General features: G+C 44.5%; 1 protein-coding gene across 5 annotated transcripts in view; it reads left to right on the plus strand.

Moving 5' to 3' along the window:
• The window catches only part of LOC143764854 (uncharacterized), a 112728-nt gene that overhangs the window by 39397 nt on the left and 52744 nt on the right, over positions 1-20587 (plus strand). Inside the window, exons 1-2 of one of the 5 annotated variants that reach the window (XM_077250884.1) lie at positions 7656-7919; positions 19336-19475. In XM_077250884.1, coding sequence (XP_077106999.1) covers positions 19398-19475 — 78 coding nt within the window. In that variant the 5' untranslated portion in view covers positions 7656-7919; positions 19336-19397. Of the gene's footprint in view, positions 1-7655; positions 8049-19335; positions 19476-20587 lie in introns of those variants that run through there. The other 4 variants (XM_077250887.1, XM_077250888.1, XM_077250885.1 and 1 more) reach the window with 4 other exon arrangements.

Consider the following 20587-nt stretch of genomic DNA (forward strand, 5'->3'; position numbering starts at 1 on the left):
TTGCTGCCTTGATTTGCTTTTTACAGAATTTATTTAATTTTCTGTATTTATTTAATGCCTCCTCACTACCTACTTCCTTTAATTCTCTAAATGCTTTCTTTTTGTCCCTTATTGCGCCCCTTACAGCTCTATTTAGCCATATTAGTTTCCTCCTATTTCTAGTATGTTTATTCCCATACGGTATATACTGTGCACAGGTCCTATCCAGGATGCTAATAAACGTCTCCCATTTTCTTTGTGTATTTTTATGTCTCAGGATATCATCCCAGTTAATTGCACCAAGATCCTCTCTCATCCGTTGGAAATTTGCCCTCCTGAAGTTTAGTGTCCTTGTCACCCCCCTACTACACATCTTATTAAAGGTTACATGAAAACTTATTATTTTGTGATCACTATTCCCCAAGTGACCCCCAACGCTTATATTTGATATGCGGTCTGGTCTGTTGGTTAATATTAGGTCTAGCAGTGCCCCCCTCCTTGTTGGGTCCTGAACCAGTTGTGAAAGGTAATTGTCTCTCATAGTTGTCAAAAACTGATTACCTTTGCTGGAACTGCAGGTTTCTGTTCCCCAATGTATCTCAGGGTAGATGAAGTCCCCCATAATAATGACTTCTCCTTGAGTCGCAGCTTCATCTATTTGCTTTATGAGGATATTCTCTGTTGCTTCCATTATTTTTGGAGATTTATAACAAACCCCTATCAGTAATTTATTATTTTTCCCCCCTCCCCTTATCTCCACCCACAGGGACTCTACATTTTCATTTAATTTAGTTATGGGGCTACTGTATCTGTTATAGGGACCACTGTGACTGTAGCCATTATTGTGCGTCTGTGACTGTAGCTGTTATGGGGTTACTGTGACTGTAGCTGTTATGGGGCTACTGTGACTGTAGCAGTTATGGGGCTACTGTATCTGTTATAGGGGCCACTGTGACTGTAGCTGTTATGGGGTTACTGTGACTGTAGCAGTTATGGGGCTACTGTATCTGTTATAGGGGCCACTGTGACTGTAGCCATTATTGTGCGTCTGTGACTGTATCTGTTATGGGGCTACTGTGACTGTTATGGGGTTACTGTGACTGTAGCTGTTATGGGGTTACTGTGACTGCAGCTGTTATGGGGCTACTGTGACTGTAGCTGTTATGGGGTTACTGTGACTGTAGCAGTTATGGGGCTACTGTATCTGTTATAAGGGCCACTGTGACTGTAGCTATTATTGTGCGTCTGTGACTGTATCTGTTATGGGGCTACTGTGACTGTAGCTGCTATGGGGTTACTGTGACTGTAGCTGTTATGGGGTGGTGTGACTGTATCTGTTATAGGGGCCACTGTGACTGTAGCCATTATTGTGCGTCTGTGACTGTAGCTGTTATGGGGCTACTGTGACTGTAGCTGTTATGGGGTTACTGTGACTGTAGCAGTTATGGGGCTACTGTATCTGTTATAGGGACCACTGTGACTGTAGCCATTATTGTGCGTCTGTGACTGTAGCTGTTATAGGGTTACCGTGACTGTAGCTGTTATGGGGTTACTGTGACTGTAGCTGTTATGGGGTTACTGTGACTGTAGGTGTTATGGGGCTACTGTGACTGTAGCTATTATAGGGTTACTGTGACTGTAGCTATTATAGGGGCACTGTGACTGTAGCTGTTATAGGGTTACTGTGACTGTAGCTGTTATGGGGGCACTGTGACTGTAGCTGTTATAGGGGCACTGTGACTGTAGCTATTATAGGGTTACTGTGACTGTAGCTGTTATAGGGTTACTGTGAGTGTAGCTATTATAGGGTCACTGTGACTGTAGTTGTTATGGGGTTACTGTGACTAGCTGTTATATGGGCACTGTGACTGTAGCTGTTATGGGGGCACTGTAGCTATTATAGGGTTACTGTGACTGTAGCTGTTATAGGGGCACTGACTGTAGCTATTATAGGGTCACTGTGACTGTAGCTGTTATAGGGGCACTGTGACTGTAGCTGTTATAGGGTTACTGTGACTGTAGCTATTATAGGGTTACTGTGAGTGTAGCTATTATAGGGGCACTGTGACTGTAGCTATTATAGGGTTACTGTGAGTGTAGCTATTATAGGGTCACTGTGACTGTAGTTGTTATGGGGTTACTGTGACTAGCTGTTATATGGGCACTGTGACTGTAGCTGTTATGGGGGCACTGTAGCTATTATAGGGTTACTGTGACTGTAGCTGTTATAGGGGCACTGTGACTGTAGCTATTATAGGGTCACTGTGACTGTAGCTGTTATAGGGTTACTGTGACTGTAGCTATTATAGGGTTACTGTGACTGTAGCTATTATAGGGTTACTGTGAGTGTAGCTATTATAGGGGCACTGTGACTGTAGCTATTATAGGGGCACTGTGACTGTAGCTGTTATGGGGGCACTGTGACTGTAGCTATTATAGGGTTACTGTGACTAGCTGTTATAGGGTTACTGTGAGTGTAGCTATTATAGGGTCACTGTGACTGTAGTTGTTATGGGGTTACTGTGACTAGCTGTTATATGGGCACTGTGACTGTAGCTGTTATGGGGGCACTGTAGCTATTATAGGGTTACTGTGACTGTAGCTGTTATAGGGGCACTGTGACTGTAGCTATTATAGGGTTACTGTGAGTGTAGCTATTATAGGGCTACTGTGAGTGTAGCTATTATAGGGGCACTGTGACTGTAGTTGTTATGGGGTTACTGTGACTGTAGCTATTATAGGGTCACTGTGACTGTAGCTGTTATGGGGGCACTGTAGCTATTATAGGGTTACTGTGACTGTAGCTGTTATAGGGGCACTGTGACTGTAGCTATTATAGGGTTACTGTGAGTGTAGCTATTATAGGGCTACTGTGAGTGTAGCTATTATAGGGGCACTGTGACTGTAGTTGTTATGGGGTTACTGTGACTGTAGTTGTTATGGGGTTACTGTGACTGTAGCTATTATAGGGTCACTGTGACTGTAGCTATTATAGGGGCACTGTGACTGTAGCTGTTATAGGGGCACTGTGAGTGTAGCTATTATAGGGTTACTGTGAGTGTAGCTATTATAGGGGCACTGTGACTGTAGTTGTTATGGGGTTACTGTGACTGTAGTTGTTATGGTTTTACTGTGACTGTAGCTATTATAGGGGCACTGTGACTGTAGCTATTATAGGGGCACTGTGACTGTAGCTATTATAGGGGCACTGTGACTGTAGCTGTTATAGGGGCACTGTGACTGTAGCTGTTATAGGGGCACTGTGACTAACTATTATAGGGGCACTGTGACTGTAGCTATTATAGGGTTACTGTGACTGTAGCTGTTATAGGGGCACTGTGACTGTAGCTAATATAGGGTTACTGTGACTGTAGCTATTATAGGGTTACTGTGACTGTAGCTATTATAGGGGCACTGTGACTGTAGCTATTATAGGGTTACTGTGACTGTAGCTATTATAGGGGCACTGTGACTGTAGCTATTATAGGGGCACTGTGACTGTAGCTATTATAGGGGCACTGTGACTGTAGCTATTATAGGGGCACTGTGATTGTAGCTATTATAGGGTTACTGTGACTGTAGCTATTATAGGGTTACTGTGACTGTAGCTATTATAGGGGCACTGTGACTGTAGCTATTATAGGGGCACTGTGACTGTAGCTATTATAGGGGCACTGTGACTGTAGCTATTATAGGGGCACTGTGACTGTAGCTATTATATTTAGATTGTGAGCCCCATCAGGGACAGCGATGATAATGTGTGCAAAATTTTAAAGCGCTGCGGAATATGTTAGCGCTATATAAAAAAACAAATTATTATTATTATTATTTAGGGGCACTGTGACTGTAGCTATTATAGGGGCACTGTGACTGTAGCTATTATAGGGGCACTGTGACTGTAGCTATTATAGGGGCACTGTGACTGTAGCTGTTATGGGGGCACTGTGACTGTAGCTGTTATGGGGGCACTGTGACTGTAGCTGTTATGGGGGCACTGTGACTGTAGCTGTTATGGGGTTACTGTGACTGTAGCTATTATAGGGGCACTGTGACTGTAGCTATTATAGGGTTACTGTGACTGTAGCTGTTATAGGGGCACTGTGACTGTAGCTGTTATAGGGGCACTGTGACTGTAGCTATTATAGGGGCACTGTGACTGTAGCTATTATAGGGGCACTGTGACTGTAGCTATTATAGGGGCACTGTGACTGTAGCTATTATAGGGGCACTGTGACTGTAGCTATTATAGGGGCACTGTGACTGTAGCTATTATAGGGGCACTGTGACTGTAGCTATTATAGGGGCACTGTGACTGTAGCTATTATAGGGGCACTGTGACTGTAGCTATTATAGGGGCACTGTGACTGTAGCTATTATATTTAGATTGTGAGCCCCATCAGGGACAGCGATGATAATGTGTGCAAAATTTTAAAGCGCTGCGGAATATGTTAGCGCTATATAAAAAAAAAAATTATTATTATTATTATTTAGGGGCACTGTGACTGTAGCTATTATAGGGTTACTGTGACTGTAGCTATTATAGGGGCACTGTGACTGTAGCTATTATAGGGGCACTGTGACTGTAGCTATTATAGGGTTACTGTGACTGTAGCTATTATAGGGGCACTGTGACTGTAGCTATTATAGGGTTACTGTGACTGTAGCTATTATAGGGGCACTGTGACTGTAGCTATTATAGGGGCACTGTGACTGTAGCTATTATAAGGGCACTGTGACTGTAGCTGTTATGGGGGCACTGTGACTGTAGCTGTTATGGGGGCACTGTGACTGTAGCTATTATAGGGGCACTGTGACTGTAGCTATTATAAGGGCACTGTGACTGTAGCTGTTATGGGGGCACTGTGACTGTAGCTGTTATGGGGGCACTGTGACTGTAGCTGTTATGGGGGCACTGTGACTGTAGCTGTTATGGGGGCACTGTGACTGTAGCTGTTATGGGGTTACTGTGACTGTAGCTATTATAGGGGCACTGTGACTGTAGCTGTTATGGGGTTACTGTGACTGTAGCTATTATAGGGGCACTGTGACTGTAGCTATTATAGGGGCACTGTGACTGTAGCTGTTATAGGGGCACTGTGACTGTAGCTATTATAGGGTTACTGTGACTGTAGCTATTATAGGGGCACTGTGACTGTAGCTATTATAGGGTTACTGTGACTGTAGCTATTATAGGGTTACTGTGACTGTAGCTATTATAGGGGCACTGTGACTGTAGCTATTATAGGGTTACTGTGACTGTAGCTATTATAGGGGCACTGTGACTGTAGCTATTATAGGGTTACTGTGACTGTAGCTATTATAGGGGCACTGTGACTGTAGCTATTATAGGGGCACTGTGACTGTAGCTATTATAGGGGCACTGTGACTGTAGCTATTATATTTAGATTGTGAGCCCCATCAGGGACAGCGATGATAATGTGTGCAAAATTTTAAAGCGCTGCGGAATATGTTAGCGCTATATAAAAAAAAAATTATTATTATTTAGGGGCACTGTGACTGTAGCTATTATAGGGTTACTGTGACTGTAGCTATTATAGGGGCACTGTGACTGTAGCTATTATAGGGGCACTGTGACTGTAGCTGTTATGGGGGCACTGTGACTGTAGCTGTTATGGGGGCACTGTGACTGTAGCTGTTATGGGGGCACTGTGACTGTAGCTGTTATGGGGGCACTGTGACTGTAGCTATTATAGGGGCACTGTGACTGTAGCTATTATAGGGGCACTGTGACTGTAGCTATTATAGGGGCACTGTGACTGTAGCTATTATAGGGGCACTGTGACTGTAGCTATTATAGGGGCACTGTGACTGTAGCTGTTATGGGGGCACTGTGACTGTAGCTGTTATCGGGGCACTGTGACTGTAGCTGTTATGGGGGCACTGTGACTGTAGCTATTATAGGGTTACTGTGACTGTAGCTATTATAGGGGCACTGTGACTGTAGCTGTTATGGGGTTACTGTGACTGTAGCTATTATAGGGTTACTGTGACTGTAGCTGTTATAGGGTTACTGTGACTGTAGCTGTTATAGGGTTACTGTGACTGTAGCTATTATAGGGGCACTGTGACTGTAGCTATTATAGGGGCACTGTGACTGTAGCTATTATAGGGGCACTGTGACTGTAGCTGTTATGGGGGCACTGTGACTGTAGCTATTATAGGGTTACTGTGACTGTAGCTGTTATAGGGGCACTGTGACTGTAGCTATTATAGGGTCACTGTGACTGTAGCTATTATAGGGTTACTGTGACTGTAGCTATTATAGGGTTACTGTGACTGTAGCTATTATAGGGTTACTGTGACTGTAGCTATTATAGGGGCACTGTGAGTGTAGCTATTATAGGGGCACTGTGACTGTAGCTGTTATGGGGTTACTGTGACTGTAGCTATTATAGGGTTACTGTGACTGTAGCTGTTATAGGGTTACTGTGACTGTAGCTATTATAGGGTTACTGTGACTGTAGCTATTATAGGGTTACTGTGACTGTAGCTATTATAGGGTTACTGTGACTGTAGCTATTATAGGGTTACTGTGACTGTAGCTATTATAGGGGCACTGTGACTGTAGCTATTATAGGGTTACTGTGACTGTAGCTGTTATAGGGGCACTGTGACTGTAGCTATTATAGGGTTACTGTGACTGTAGCTATTATAGGGTTACTGTGACTGTAGCTATTATAGGGGCACTGTGACTGTAGCTATTATAGGGGCACTGTGACTGTAGCTGTTATAGGGGCACTGTGACTGTAGCTGTTATAGGGGCACTGTGACTGTAGCTGTTATAGGGGCACTGTGACTGTAGCTATTATAGGGGCACTGTGACTGTAGCTGTTATAGGGGCACTGTGACTGTAGCTATTATAGGGGCACTGTGACTGTAGCTGTTATAGGGGCACTGTGACTGTAGCTGTTATAGGGGCACTGTGACTGTAGCTGTTATAGGGGCACTGTGACTGTAGCTGTTATAGGGGCACTGTGACTGTAGCTATTATAGGGGCACTGTGACTGTAGCTATTATAGGGGCACTGTGACTGTAGCTATTATAGGGGCTCTGTGACTGTAGCTATTATAGGGGCACTGTGACTGTAGCTGTTATAGGGGCACTGTGACTGTAGCTATTATAGGGGCACTGTGACTGTAGCTGTTATAGGGGCACTGTGACTGTAGCTGTTATAGGGGCACTGTGACTGTAGCTGTTATAGGGGCACTGTGACTGTAGCTATTATAGGGGCACTGTGACTGTAGCTGTTATAGGGGCACTGTGACTGTAGCTGTTATAGGGGCACTGTGACTGTAGCTATTATAGGGGCTCTGTGACTGTAGCTATTATAGGGGCACTGTGACTGTAGCTATTATAGGGGCACTGTGACTGTAGCTGTTATAGGGGCACTGTGACTGTAGCTATTATAGGGGCACTGTGACTGTAGCTGTTATAGGGGCACTGTGACTGTAGCCATTAGTGTTCCTCTGAGTGTAGCGTTATGGGGGCACTGTGACGGTTTCTGTTAATTGGGGTGTTAGCAGTCACTAGTATGGGGCTCAGTGGCTGGTGAAATTGTGCAGACCCTGAGCCCATCTCTTTATAAGGGGCTATGGTGTCATTGATCACGGGGGCTATAACTTGCCATGTGGGTTGGCTACAGCGCTCACTGTTCCCCCACAATAGACAGCCCCCCACACCAGTGTATACCGTCACACCTACTACTGAGATGTGGCCATCAGCACATAATCAGGGGTGCAGCGCGGCGGATTACTCCAGCTAGTAACAGTATACAGGCGGACAATGTACCGGGCGGCGGGGACACTCCACCGCTCACAGGAGCAACTCCCGAGAAACTACATCTCCCAACACCCCCAGCGGCGCACGGGCTCCGCTTGGTGACGTCATCCTTGTGCGTCTGTGTGAGCAGCGGAGGAGAGGTGAGTAGCTGCGGCTTCTCCTTTGTTATGTGAGGTGCTTCTGGGGATGTGACACCGAAGGATCCGGCAGGTGTGTGCGATCACACGGTGTTACTGGGAAGGTGAAGGCTTCTATGTGATGTCATCAATGTAAGCACCAGTGGTATACCAATCTCTGAGGAGTGTGGCCAGGATTTGTGTGGGAGCTAAAGGGAGTGGACGGCACTGATTATAGTCTCCAGTGCCATGTCGCTATGTGCCCACTATCTGGAAGGAGCAGCGTATTTTTGCTGTGTGTTGAGTTCTAATCATGCAGGTAAAGCCACTTGACCTCTGACCCACGCGCATTTACCGCATCCAGTGTATTTCTATTGTGGAGACTGAGCGTGTCCGCTGCGGATAATTGACATGCTGCGGCTCGTACGCCCACACTGCGGGTGAGATTACGCAGCGTTAAGTAGAAGCACAGTGGGCATGGGATTTCTATAGGTGTCATCCACTGTGCTTGTAGAACCCTAAGTGAAGGACGGTGGTAGCATTTCTATGAAGGTAGGGAAAATAAGCCGCACTGTCACCCTTCCCAGGTCCAGTGCTTCCTCTCTGCTGCTACGCCTGCTTTTGTTGACAAGCTGCAGCGGTGATGTCAGGAATATAGATGACTGCTGCAGACGATCGTTGAGCTCATTTGGTTGTGTTGTCTATATCACCATTATTCCGGATCGTATAGTGGTTATGTGAAAAAACATTAGTCTGTATGGCTGTGACCGTTCAGAGGGAACCAGTCATGTCTATTAACCTGCACACGGGATTAATCTGTGAGTAAATGACATTAAAAATCCTGATAGCCTGTCTTACTGGAGCAGCAGCTGCAGGGAGAAAATAACCTGTGTTCTACCTGTGGCTGCTTGCTGCCAGTCACAGAGCTGATTCAGGGGCTGTTAGATAGGAGATGGCAGCTGCTACTGATAAGATTCTATGTAGACAGGAGGATGGAGGCGCTACAGACAGAGCTCCACCCTGCTCCTCCTTCTTCCTCTCGTCTACATAGAATCTCATCAGTAGCAGCCGCCATCTTCTATCTCAGTAATGGGAAAGTCTTCACTGAATACAGATTTTACCTCAGAATTGAGAATTTTGATAATGACGGATCAGTCCTGGCAGAGAAAGGAGATATCTCTCTCTGATAAGATATAAAGTTGCTGATTTTCTTGTGTACTGTTGATTTATGAAATACAAATTAAAACCCATTTCCCAGCTGAGGCGTACCCATACATCCCTGTGACCTGAGCCTTATTTACCTGGGACGTATGGATATGTCCCAGCGTACACAAGTGTTGTGCGCACGATTGCTGCCGGGTGTCAGCTGATTCTGACAGCTGACACCCAGCACTGAACCGGGAGGCTCAGTGCCAGGAGCGGTCCCGCCCCGCTCCCGGTACTTTAATTCCTTAAATGCTGCTGCATCCCCATGCTATGCAAGTGATCAGTCTGCAAAAAATAATAGTCCCATAATGGGCCAAGTAAGAAAGTTAAAGGGAACCTGTCACCAGGTTTGGCCAATACGAGTTACAGCCACCCCATTTCATGGCCTATCTACAGAATTCTGTATATAAGCCCCGATGAGACCTGCAAGGGAAGAAAAATAACTTTTATTATGCTCACTTGCAGGGCGGTCGGGTCTGATGGGTCGCTCTTCTTGGTTCTACATCTCCCATATTCTTACAATCCCCGTCTACCTGCGTGCTTCATGTGGATGATGCATCTCTGCGTCCTCCCCACTGGCTCCCCAGCATCGCGCTCCTGTGCAGGTGTACTTCTCTGCCTTGTTGAGGACAGAGCAAAGTACTGCAGTGCTCAGGGGCCCCCCTTCTGACCCTTACAGAATGCCTAAACCACATACAGCGTCCACATGTTTGGCATTACTGAAGTGATGAGAGCCCACCTAACTTACGGGTGCATGTCTCCAGAAGCATGAGCTGGGCATAATGTACTGGTCACTAGAACCAGGGCCAGCGTCAGCACCCAGACAAGTGCCGGGGCCCTTAGCAGGCCGGGGGCCCACTCGCCGTCGGAAACATCGGCGCGCTATAGGAGCCCGGTGCCAGCACCAACGAGTGCCCCCTTCCTGCTTGCTCAGGGCTCCAGTACTTGCAATACTTACCTCTCCCCTTTACTCCAGCATCTGCGGCGTCTTCCTCATCTCCTGACTCTGACGTTTCAGGTCAGAGGGCGCGATAATGTCACTATAGCATGCCCTCTTCCTTAACATTCACAGTGCAGAGGGCCGGAAGACGTAGACGCTGATGAGTCTGGGCCTTCCACCAGCGAGGAGCGGTGAGTATTTGATTTTTTTTTTTGTGTGTGTTTGGAAAAATATATGGGGCTCATTCTGTATGGAGCATTATATCGGACCCATCATATATCAAGCATTATATGGGGCCCATCATATACTGGAGCATATGGGACCCATTATGTATGCAGCATTATATGAGGTCCATCATATACTGGAGAATTTTATGGGGTCTATTCTGTATGGAGCATTATATGGGGCTCATCCTGTATGTAGCATTTTATGGGGCCCATTCTGCATGGTGCATTAAACGGGGCCCATTCTGCATGGTGCATTACATGGGGCCCATTCTGCATGGTGCATTACATGGGGCCCATTCTGCATGGTGCATTACATGGGGCCCATTCTGCATGGTGCATTACATGGGGCCCATTCTGCATGGTGCATTAAATGGGGCCCATACTGCATGGTGCATTAAATGGGGCCCATTCTGCATGGTGCATTAAATGGGGCCCATTCTGCATGGTTCATTAAATGGGGCCCATTCTGCGTGGAGCATTATATGGGGCCCATTCTGCGTGGAGCATTATATGGGGCCCATTCTGCGTGGAGCATTATATGGGGCCCATTCTGCGTGGAGCATTATATGGGGCCCATTCTGCGTGGAGCATTATATGGGGCCCATTCTGCTTGGAGCATTATTTGGGGCCCATTCTCCACCGAGCATTATATTACCATTCTTCATGGATCATTATATGGGGCTCATTCTGCATGGAGCATTTTATGGGGCCCATTCTTCACGGAGCACTATATGGGGCCTATTCTGCATGGATGATTAAATGGGGCCCATTATGTATGGAGCATTATATGGGGCCCATTATGTATGGAGCATTATATGGGGCCCATTCTGCATGGAGCATTATATGGAGCCCATTCTGCATGGAGCATTATATGGGGCCCATTCTGCACAGATCATTATATGGGGTCAATTATGTATGGAACATTATATGTGGCATTATATAGTGCCCATTCTGCATGGATCATTATATGGGGCCCATTCTGCATAGATCATTATATTGGACCCATTATGTATGAAGCATTATATGGGGACTATCATATACTGGAGCATTTTATGGGGCCCATTCTACATGGAGCATTATATGGGGCTCATTATGTATGGACCAATATATGGGTGTCATTATACTGTATGGAGCATTACGTGGGGTCCATTATTCTGTGTTGATCATCATTTGGGGTCTGTGATACTGTATGGAGCAATATATGGGGCCCATTATACTGTATGGAGCTGTCACGACTCAGCTGTCGGGTGATCCGGGACCAGGGGCTCCTTCCCTGTCCCTAACACCAGGGGGTGCCCTAACTCGCCCTATTCCCCGGGATGCTTCTGAAGGTGAAGATGTCGGGGCTACCACCCTTGCCTTATGTCCTGTATCAGCCCTCCGTCTGTTCTCTTCTCCCACCCAGGGAAGAGGGGTGCTACCATGTACTGCAGTACACTAACCCGACAAGCAAGGCAACATGAACAAGGGCGAATATAAATACCAGGCATACAAATATTCTCTCAGATATAACAGAGGAATCCTCCGGGGAGTGGAGGATGGGGATAAACCAAAATAAGAGGAGGGAAGGGAAGTATCACTTCTATAAACCCACACAACTGTCACAGATTACTCTTCCAAGATCCTCATATAAAGACCTCTCCTCCAAGCCATGCAGCATAAGCTAGCTCTGACATGGATTTTAATCGGGACACAGATTATAAAGGGGATGGGAGTGGCTAACTGAACACAACAGAGAGCTCAGATTCTCAGAGCTCCCAACATAGCCAATAAACCCCTGTTCTGACAAAAGAAATTAACACCATTTAAGAAGAAGGTGATGTGCTTCTTTTCAGCGCAGGAGTATGAGCAATCAGACGCTGCAGTCTTCTGGCTCATCTCTGTTGCGGCAACCAACAGGAGCAATATATGTGGCTCATTATACTGTATGGAGCAATATATGGGGCTCATTAGTCTGTATGAAGCAATATATGGGGCTCATTGTACTGTATGGAGCACTATGTGGGGCTCATAATACTGTGTGGAGCAATATATGTGGCTTATTATACTGTATAGAGCAATATATGGAGCTCATTATACTGTATGGAGCACTATGTGGTGCCCATAATACTGTATGGAGGACTATTCTGTCCGGTTTCTAAGCTTTTGTAGAACTTAGGCTATGTGCACACGTTGCGGATTTCCTGCGGATCCGCAGCGTTTTTTTACCGTGCAGAAACACTACAGATTTGCAAGTGATTTACAGTACAATGTAAATCAATGGAAAAAAAAATGCTGTGCTAATGGTGCGGAAAATTCCGCGTGGAAGCACTGCGGATTAAAAGTAGCATGTCACTTCTTTTGTGCGGATCTGCAGCGTTTTTGTACCCATTCCATTATAGAAATCTGCAGGGGTAAAAACGCAAGAAATCCGCACAAAATACACATAAAAACGCATCAAATCCGCACCTGCGTTTTCTGCCAAGAGATGCAGAATCCGCACAAAAATTCCAGAGGCAAATCTGCAACATGTGCACATAGCCTTACTATAGATATCACTCATGTAATGTGAGAAGTGAAATCTTTGACATTGTACTATACCTATATTTCTCTGCTGTATCAGTGCATCATGGATCGTGGTATGTGTTACAGGGGCCTACTGAGACTTTTTTGCTTGGGGACCACAAAACCTGGAGCCGGCCCTGACTACAACGTACTAGTCACTACAACGGCAGTTTGCAATTTTCACTCAGCAACATCCACTGCTGCTTGTTTCTAGAAAACACCCATGGAGTCAGAATTGTCAACTACATCTGAGGATAAATTCCCACAGGGGTATAATTTCAAAAATGTGGTCACATAAGGGGGGATTCTGCACTTCTAGCAATTAGGGGCTCTGTATATGGAGTCCACAAACTGTTTTAGGCAAATAGTGCTCCATCCCTCCTGAGTCTCTCCATATGGCTAAGCAGTACTGTACAACCACATATGGGGTATTGCCACATTCTGGACCCATTTCTTGTGTGAAAATGTAAAATCTGGGCTAAAACAAAATTTTGGTGTTAGAAATGTAGTTATTTTTTCTACACTGCCCAATGGTATAAAATTCTGTGACACACCTGTGGTGTCTATATGATCACTGTACCCCTAGATTAATTCATTGAGAGGTGAAATGTGGTCACTTATGGGAGTTCTGTTGTTCTGGCACCTAAGGGGCTCTGCCAATGTGACATAGCACCCTCAAACCATTCCAGCAAAATCTGAACTCCATTATGGCGTTTCTTCCCTTCTGAGCTTTGCACTGTGCCTCAAAAGTAGTTTTCGATCACATATGGGGTATCGGTGTGCTTAGGAGACATTGCACAACAATTTTTTGAGTCCATTGCCTCCTGCTATCCTTGTGAAAGTGAAAAAAATGGGGTTGAAACAACATTTTTGTGGGAATTTTTTTGATTTTCACAGACCAGCGTTGTAAAATTCTGTGAAGGAACTGTGGGTTCAAGATGCTAACCACACATCTAGGTAAATTCCTTGAAAGGTCTAGTTTCCAAAATAAGGTCACTTGTGGGGGTTTTCCACATCAGGGGCTCTCCAGGACACCCGCAGACCATTCCATGAAAGTCTGCTTTCCAAAACATCACTCCTTCTTTTCTGACTCCTTTTCTGCGCCGAAACAGTAGTTTTCCCCCACATATGGGGTATCAGTATACTCAGGTGAAATTGCACAACAAATTGTGTCATGCAATTTCTGCTTCAACCTTTGTGAAAATGCTAAATTTTGGACTAAAAAAATTTTTTTTTTGTGGGGAAAAATGATTTTTTTTTATTTTCACAACTCAACGTTTTAAACTTCTATGAAGCACCTGGGGTTTGAAGGTGCTCAATACACATCTAAATAAGTTCTCTGAGGGGTCTGGCTTCCAAAATGGTGTCATTTATGGGGGAATCCACTGTTTAGGCACATCAGGGGCTCTCAAAATGCGACATGGCGTCCGCTAATTAACCCCTTAATCCCATATGACGTACTATCCCGTCAAGGTGACCTGGGACTTAATTCCCAGTGATGGGATAGTACGTCATTATGCGATCGGCCGCGCTCACGACTTTCGCAGCTGACATCCGGCACTATGTGCCAGGAGCAGTCACGCTATAAAAAGCGTCTTTTAGTGTGTGACAGCTGCCAATCATAAAAATCCGCTATAAAAAACGCTATAAAAGTAAATCACCCCCTTAGTTAGGGAAAAATAATAAAATTTTTAAAAAATGTATTTATTTCCATTTTCCCGTTAGGGCTAGGGTTAGGGCTAGGGTAAGGGTTAGGATTGGGGCTAAAGATAGGGTTTGGGTTTGGATTACATTTACGGTTGGGATTAGGGTTGGGATTAGAGTTAGGAGTGTGTCAGAGTTAGGGGTGTGGTTAGGGTTACCATTGGGATTAGGGTTAGGGGCGTGTTTGGATTAGGGTTTCAGTTAGAATTGGGGAGTTTCCACTGTTCAGGCACATCAGGGGCTCTCCAAACGCGACATGGCCTCCGATCTCAATTCCAGCCAATTCTGCGTTGAAAAAGTAAAACAGTGCTCCTTCCCTTCTGAGCTCTCCCGTGCGCCCAAACAGGGGTTTACACCAACATATGGGGTATCAGCATACTTGGGACAAATTGGACAACAACTTTTGGGGTCCAAGTTCTCTTGTTACCCTTGGGAAAATAAAAATTTGGGGGGCTAAAAATCATTTTTGTGGGAAAAAAAGATTTTTTATTTTCACGGCACTGCATTGTAAACTGTAGTGAAACACTTGGGGGTTCAAAGTTCTCACAACACATCTAGATAAGTTCCTTGGGAGGTCTAGTTTCCAATATGGGGTCTCTTATGGGGGTTTCTACTGTTTGGGTACATCAGGGGCTCTGCAAATGCAACGTCACGCTGGCAGAACAATCCATCTAAGTCTGCATTCCAAATGGCGCTCCTTCCCTTCCGAGCTCTGCTATGCGCCCAAACGGTGGTTCCCCCCCACATATGGGGTATGAGCGTACTCAGGACAAATTGGAAAACAACTTTTGGGGTCCAATTTATCCTGTTACCCTTGTGAGAATACAAAACTGGGGGCTAAAAAATCATTTTTGTGAAAAAAAAATAAAATAATTTTTATTTTCACGGCTCTGCGTTATAAACTGTAGTGAAACACTTGGGGGTTCAAAGCTCTCAAAACACATCTAGATAAGTTCCTTTGCGGTTCTACTTTCCAAAATGGTGTCACTTGTGGGGGGTTTTAATGTTTAGGCACATCAGGGGCTCTCCAAATGCGACATGGTGTCCCATCTCAATTCCAGTCAATTTTGCATTGAAAAGTCAAATGGCGCTCCTTCCTTTCCGAGCTCTGCCATGCACCCAAACAGTCGTTCAGCCCCACATATCGGGTATCCGCGTACTCAGGACAAATTGCACAACAACTTTTGGGGTCCAGTTTCTTCTCTTACCCTTGAAAAAATAAACAAAATTGGGGCGAAAAGATCATTTTTATTTTTACGGCTCTGCATTATAAACTTCTGTGAAGCACTTGGTGGGTCAAAGTGCTCAACACACATCTAGATAAGTTCCTTAGGGGGTTACCCTTCGTAAAATAAAACAAATTGGAGCTGAAAAAAAGTGAAATGTTCATTTTTATTTAAACATTCCAAAAATTCCTGTGAAACATCTGAAGGGTTAATAAACTTCTTGAATGTGGTTTTGAGCACCTTGAGGGGTGCAGTTTTTAGAATGGTGTCACACTTGGGTATTTTCTATCATATAGACCCCTCAAAATGACTTCAAATGCGATGTGGTCCCTAAAGAAAAATGGTGTTGTAAAAATGAGAAATTGCTGGTCAACTTTTAACCCTTAAAACTCCCTAACAAAAAAAAAATTTGGTTCCAAAATTGTGCTGATGTAAAGTAGACATGTGGGAAATGTTACTTAAGTATTTTGTGTGACATATCTCTGTGATTTAAGGGCATAACAATTCAAAGTTGGAAAATTGTGAAATTTTCAAAATTTTCGCCAATTTTCCATTTTTTTCACAAATAAATGCAAGTTATATTGAATAAATGTTACCACTATCATGAAGTACAATATGTCACGAGAAAACAATGTCAGAATCGCCAAGATCCGTTGAAGCATTCCAGAGTTATAACCTCATAAAGGGACAGTGGTCAGTATTGTAAAAATTGGCCTGGTCATTAACGTGCAAACCACCCTCGGGGCTTAAGGGGTTAATCAAGTAAGTTTTACATTCAAAAAGTCAAATAGAGCTCCATCCCTTCCGAGCTCTGCCGTGCGCCCAAACAGTAGTTTTCCCCTATATATGGGATATCGGCATAATCATTTTATCTCAAGATGCTATGCAATATAATGTAATAAAGAAACTCAAGTCCTAGTGGGTGAATAGTTCTTCGGCTATTCCTCTTGATTTGATACTCTGTCCTGTTTTTAATATTTTAACCATATATTGCCGTTTACCCACCTCTTCTCGCCCCTTTCATTTTATATCTTCCCTTTTTTTCCCCTCCCACCTTTCCATGTCTTCTTTTACATCACGTACCCAGCTCATTTTGACAATTCTTTGTCTTCTCTATAAGCTAGATCTATATTTTTCTCAATAAATACTATGTTACATACACCTGTATAATACGGCTTTGCTGTCAGTTTGTACTGATAACCTTTATTATTGTTCTTCGTTTACTGAATCCCATTGTATTTACCCTTTTAATAAGTTAGTAAGTGAAGAAAAATAATCTTAAAAAATAGATACACTTTTATTGCCAGTGAAGGGAACCTCGCACCAGGTTTGTGCAGCTAATGAGAGCAGCATTATGTAGAGACCCTATTTCCAACAAAGTGTCACTTACTGAGCTGCTTGCTGTAAGGCCCCGTCTCACTAAGCGATTTACCAACGATCACGACCAGCGATACGACCTGGCCGTGATCGTTGGTAAGTCGCTGTGTGGTCGCTGGGGAGCTGTCACACAGACAGCTCTCTCCAGCGACCAACGATCAGGGGAACGACTTCGGCATCGTTGAAACTGTCTTCAACGATGCCGAAGTCCCCCTGCAGCACCCGGGTAACCAGGGTAAACATCGGGTTACTAAGCGCAGGGCCGCGCTTAGTAACCCGATGTTTACCCTGGTTACCAAAAAAAACAAACACTACATACTCGCCTTTCGGTGTCCAGGTCCCCCGGCGTCTGCTTCCTGCTCTGACTGAGATCCGGCCGTACAGTGAGAGCAGAGCGCAGCGGTGACGTCACTGCTGTGCTCTCACTTCTCACTGTACGGCCGGCAGTCAGTGAGAGCAGGAAGCAGACGGCAAGGGACCTGACGGACATCAGAAGGCGAGTATGTATTGTTTGTTTTTTTTTTTACATTTACGCTGGTAACCAGGGTAAACATCGGGTTACTAAGCGTGGCCCTGCGCTTAGTAACCCGATGTTTACCCTGGTTACCAGTGAAGACATCGCTGGATCGGTGTCACACACACCGATTCAGCGATGTCAGCGGGGCCTCAACGACCAAAAAAAGGTCCAGGCCATTCCGACACAACCAGCGATCTCACAGCAGGGGCCTGATCGCTGGTACGTGTCACACATAGCGAGATCGCTATGGAGGTCGCTGTTGCGTCACAAAACTTGTGACTCAGCAGCGATCTCGCTAGCGATCTCGCTATGTGAGACGGGGCCTGTAGTGTTTATGTAATCACTGTTTTATCAGCAGGAGATTATCACTAGAAGACTAGTAAACCTACTGCCATGTAGTCCTCCATATTCATGACCTCTATATAACCCTGGCTCAGCATTCAGAGAACTGCTAGACCTCAAGAAGATAAAACCGTGATTTTATCAAAACTACAGCAAGCAGCCCAGTAAGAGACACTGCTGGAATTGGGGTCTGTGTTCCTACATCATGCTGCTCTCAGATTACATAACAAAAACCTGATGAGAGATTTCTTTTAAAAAGATTAACCTTGGTGCTTCTTTTATAATGGAGAAAACCGATGACGGCTTGGATGAGCTATGTTCTCAGTCAGAACATTGCGTCGGCATTGTGTCATTCAAGAGACCAACACCCCCAGAAAGGAGTCCAAACTTTTTTTTTCAAAACTATTTGCCTTATTGCAGTGAATGGATATGTTAGGGGTACAACTTAAACCATCTTTTGGTATGAAGACGTAGCCTTGTGACTGCTTAGCTCAGATCGCTTCTGTATTCTGAGCTCACCCATACAGAATAGTATGTAATAATGAGCTGACAATAATGGAGGAGAGAAATAATTAGGCTTTGATCCGCCACTGGCGTTGTAATCATAGTTTTGTAATCTGAATATATTCCCTGTATAGAGCAGAGAAGGATAACAAAGGTGGGGATAGCGGGAAGGGTGAGGATGAACAAAAGCCCATTTAGATAGACATATAATTGGGAATGATCATTCTGTACTCCTAAAAGTTAGAGAGGCCGACCAGGACAGACAGCTAAACTGCCACCCATCGGCTTTCATGTAGATGCTTGTCTACGGTCGGCCTTTCTAAATGGGTTTTTAGTGAGCGGGAAAGGTCCAAGGCTCTAGGTAAGCCAAAGATAAAGATCTTTCTTCCTTATCAAAGTTACTCATCATGTGGGCGATCACTTCTGTCAATGGTGCATTCTGGGGAGCAGCAGATGTTTGCTAACTAGTGATGAGCGAATATACTCATTACTTGAGATTTCTCGAGCACGCTCGGGGGTCCTCCGAGTATTTTTTAGTGCTCTGAGATTTAGTTTTTCTTGCCGCAGCTGAATGATTTACATCTGTTAGCCAGCATAAGTACATGTGGGGGTTGCCTGGTTGCTAGGGAATCCCCACATGTAATCAAGCTGGCTAACAGATATAAATCATTCAGCTGCGGCGCTAAAAGCTAAATCTCTGAGCACTAAAAAATACTCGGAGGACACCGGAGCGTGCTCGGGAAATCTCAAGTAACGAGTAGATTCGCTCATCACTATTGCTAACCATTAGGGCATATCATTTATTCGGTAGGAGTTCTGAGATGCTCTACATTGTTGTTGCTTCTCACTTCAGTTTTCAGAACTACTAGAAGCAATCACAGACCGGATACCAACGTGGACCTTTCTGCCATTGGAATGGAAATGGATAAAGCTGGAATGGCTGAGAAGTTATTGGACCTCACAATGGAGATCATCAATCTCCTTACTGGAGAGGTGAGGAATTCTGGAAAGTCTATGGCATTATTTCTATATTCATAAATCAGTCACTGAGGGAGAGGATTAAAAAATATTGGAAATATCAAATTCTACTTAGACATCACTGGAAAGTAGTGTGCAAAAAAAAAAGATTCCCATTCCTGTTGTGGCATCTAGGCTTCTCCTCCGAGGCAGCAGGACCACGGCAGTCTTCACATGTGTGGCTGGATGCAGGGCCAAGGGTGAAAGTCTGGTCACAACAATACATTTTAAAAGTCACATCACATGCTTAGTAGTAATAAGGTGTTATCCGAGCGTCTTTGGCGTGGTTTAATAATATGTTTGAGTCCCTGTGGCTGCATATCTCGTGGCTGTTCGACTGCTACAACACACGCAGGGATTGCCTAACAAACAGACCAGACCTTCTGCAAGCACATTCGCTCATCACTAATACTTAGTGATATAAGGTCCACCTATGTGCAACAAAGTGTCAGTCTGTTAGTATAAGTACACCTGCTCCAAAGGGCCCTGGATCTGCAACACCACTGAACAGGCAACATGATGACCAAAGAGCTCTATTGACTACTCAGAGACTATATTATATTGACTAGTCAGATACTATTATATATTATATATAGAATTACAAATACTGAGGTACAAAACTGACCAAATACTTGACCAAATACTGAATGTGTGAACATGGCCTTAAAATGTAAGTCTATGGACTCTCGCACAGACGCTCCATAGATTTATATTGTAAAATCAAGTCGTAGCGTCAGTAACTTGACTCCTGAAGATATATCTTGCAATAAGCCCTGGAAGCCTTAGGCAGAAAACGCAGATAAAAATCTACCCGGATTTGATGCGGCTTTTCATGCGGATTTGTATGCGTTTTTGAAAGCTAAATAAAGGTCTATTATTGAGCAAAAAAATTAATTGCGATGTCATCGTTTCCTGTCCAACCTCTTCATTTACATACCCCATTGAAGAATAATGTTCACACACACAGATAGGTAGATCGATAGATAATACCAAGCCCAGTATGTAGTAATAAACATAATAAAATGGTACTTAAAGTCTTAAATAAAGACACACACAAACACACACACACACACACACAATCTGCGTTA

This window comes from Ranitomeya variabilis, chromosome 4, assembly GCF_051348905.1.
Source record: "Ranitomeya variabilis isolate aRanVar5 chromosome 4, aRanVar5.hap1, whole genome shotgun sequence".
NCBI classification, from domain to species: domain Eukaryota; kingdom Metazoa; phylum Chordata; class Amphibia; order Anura; family Dendrobatidae; genus Ranitomeya; species Ranitomeya variabilis.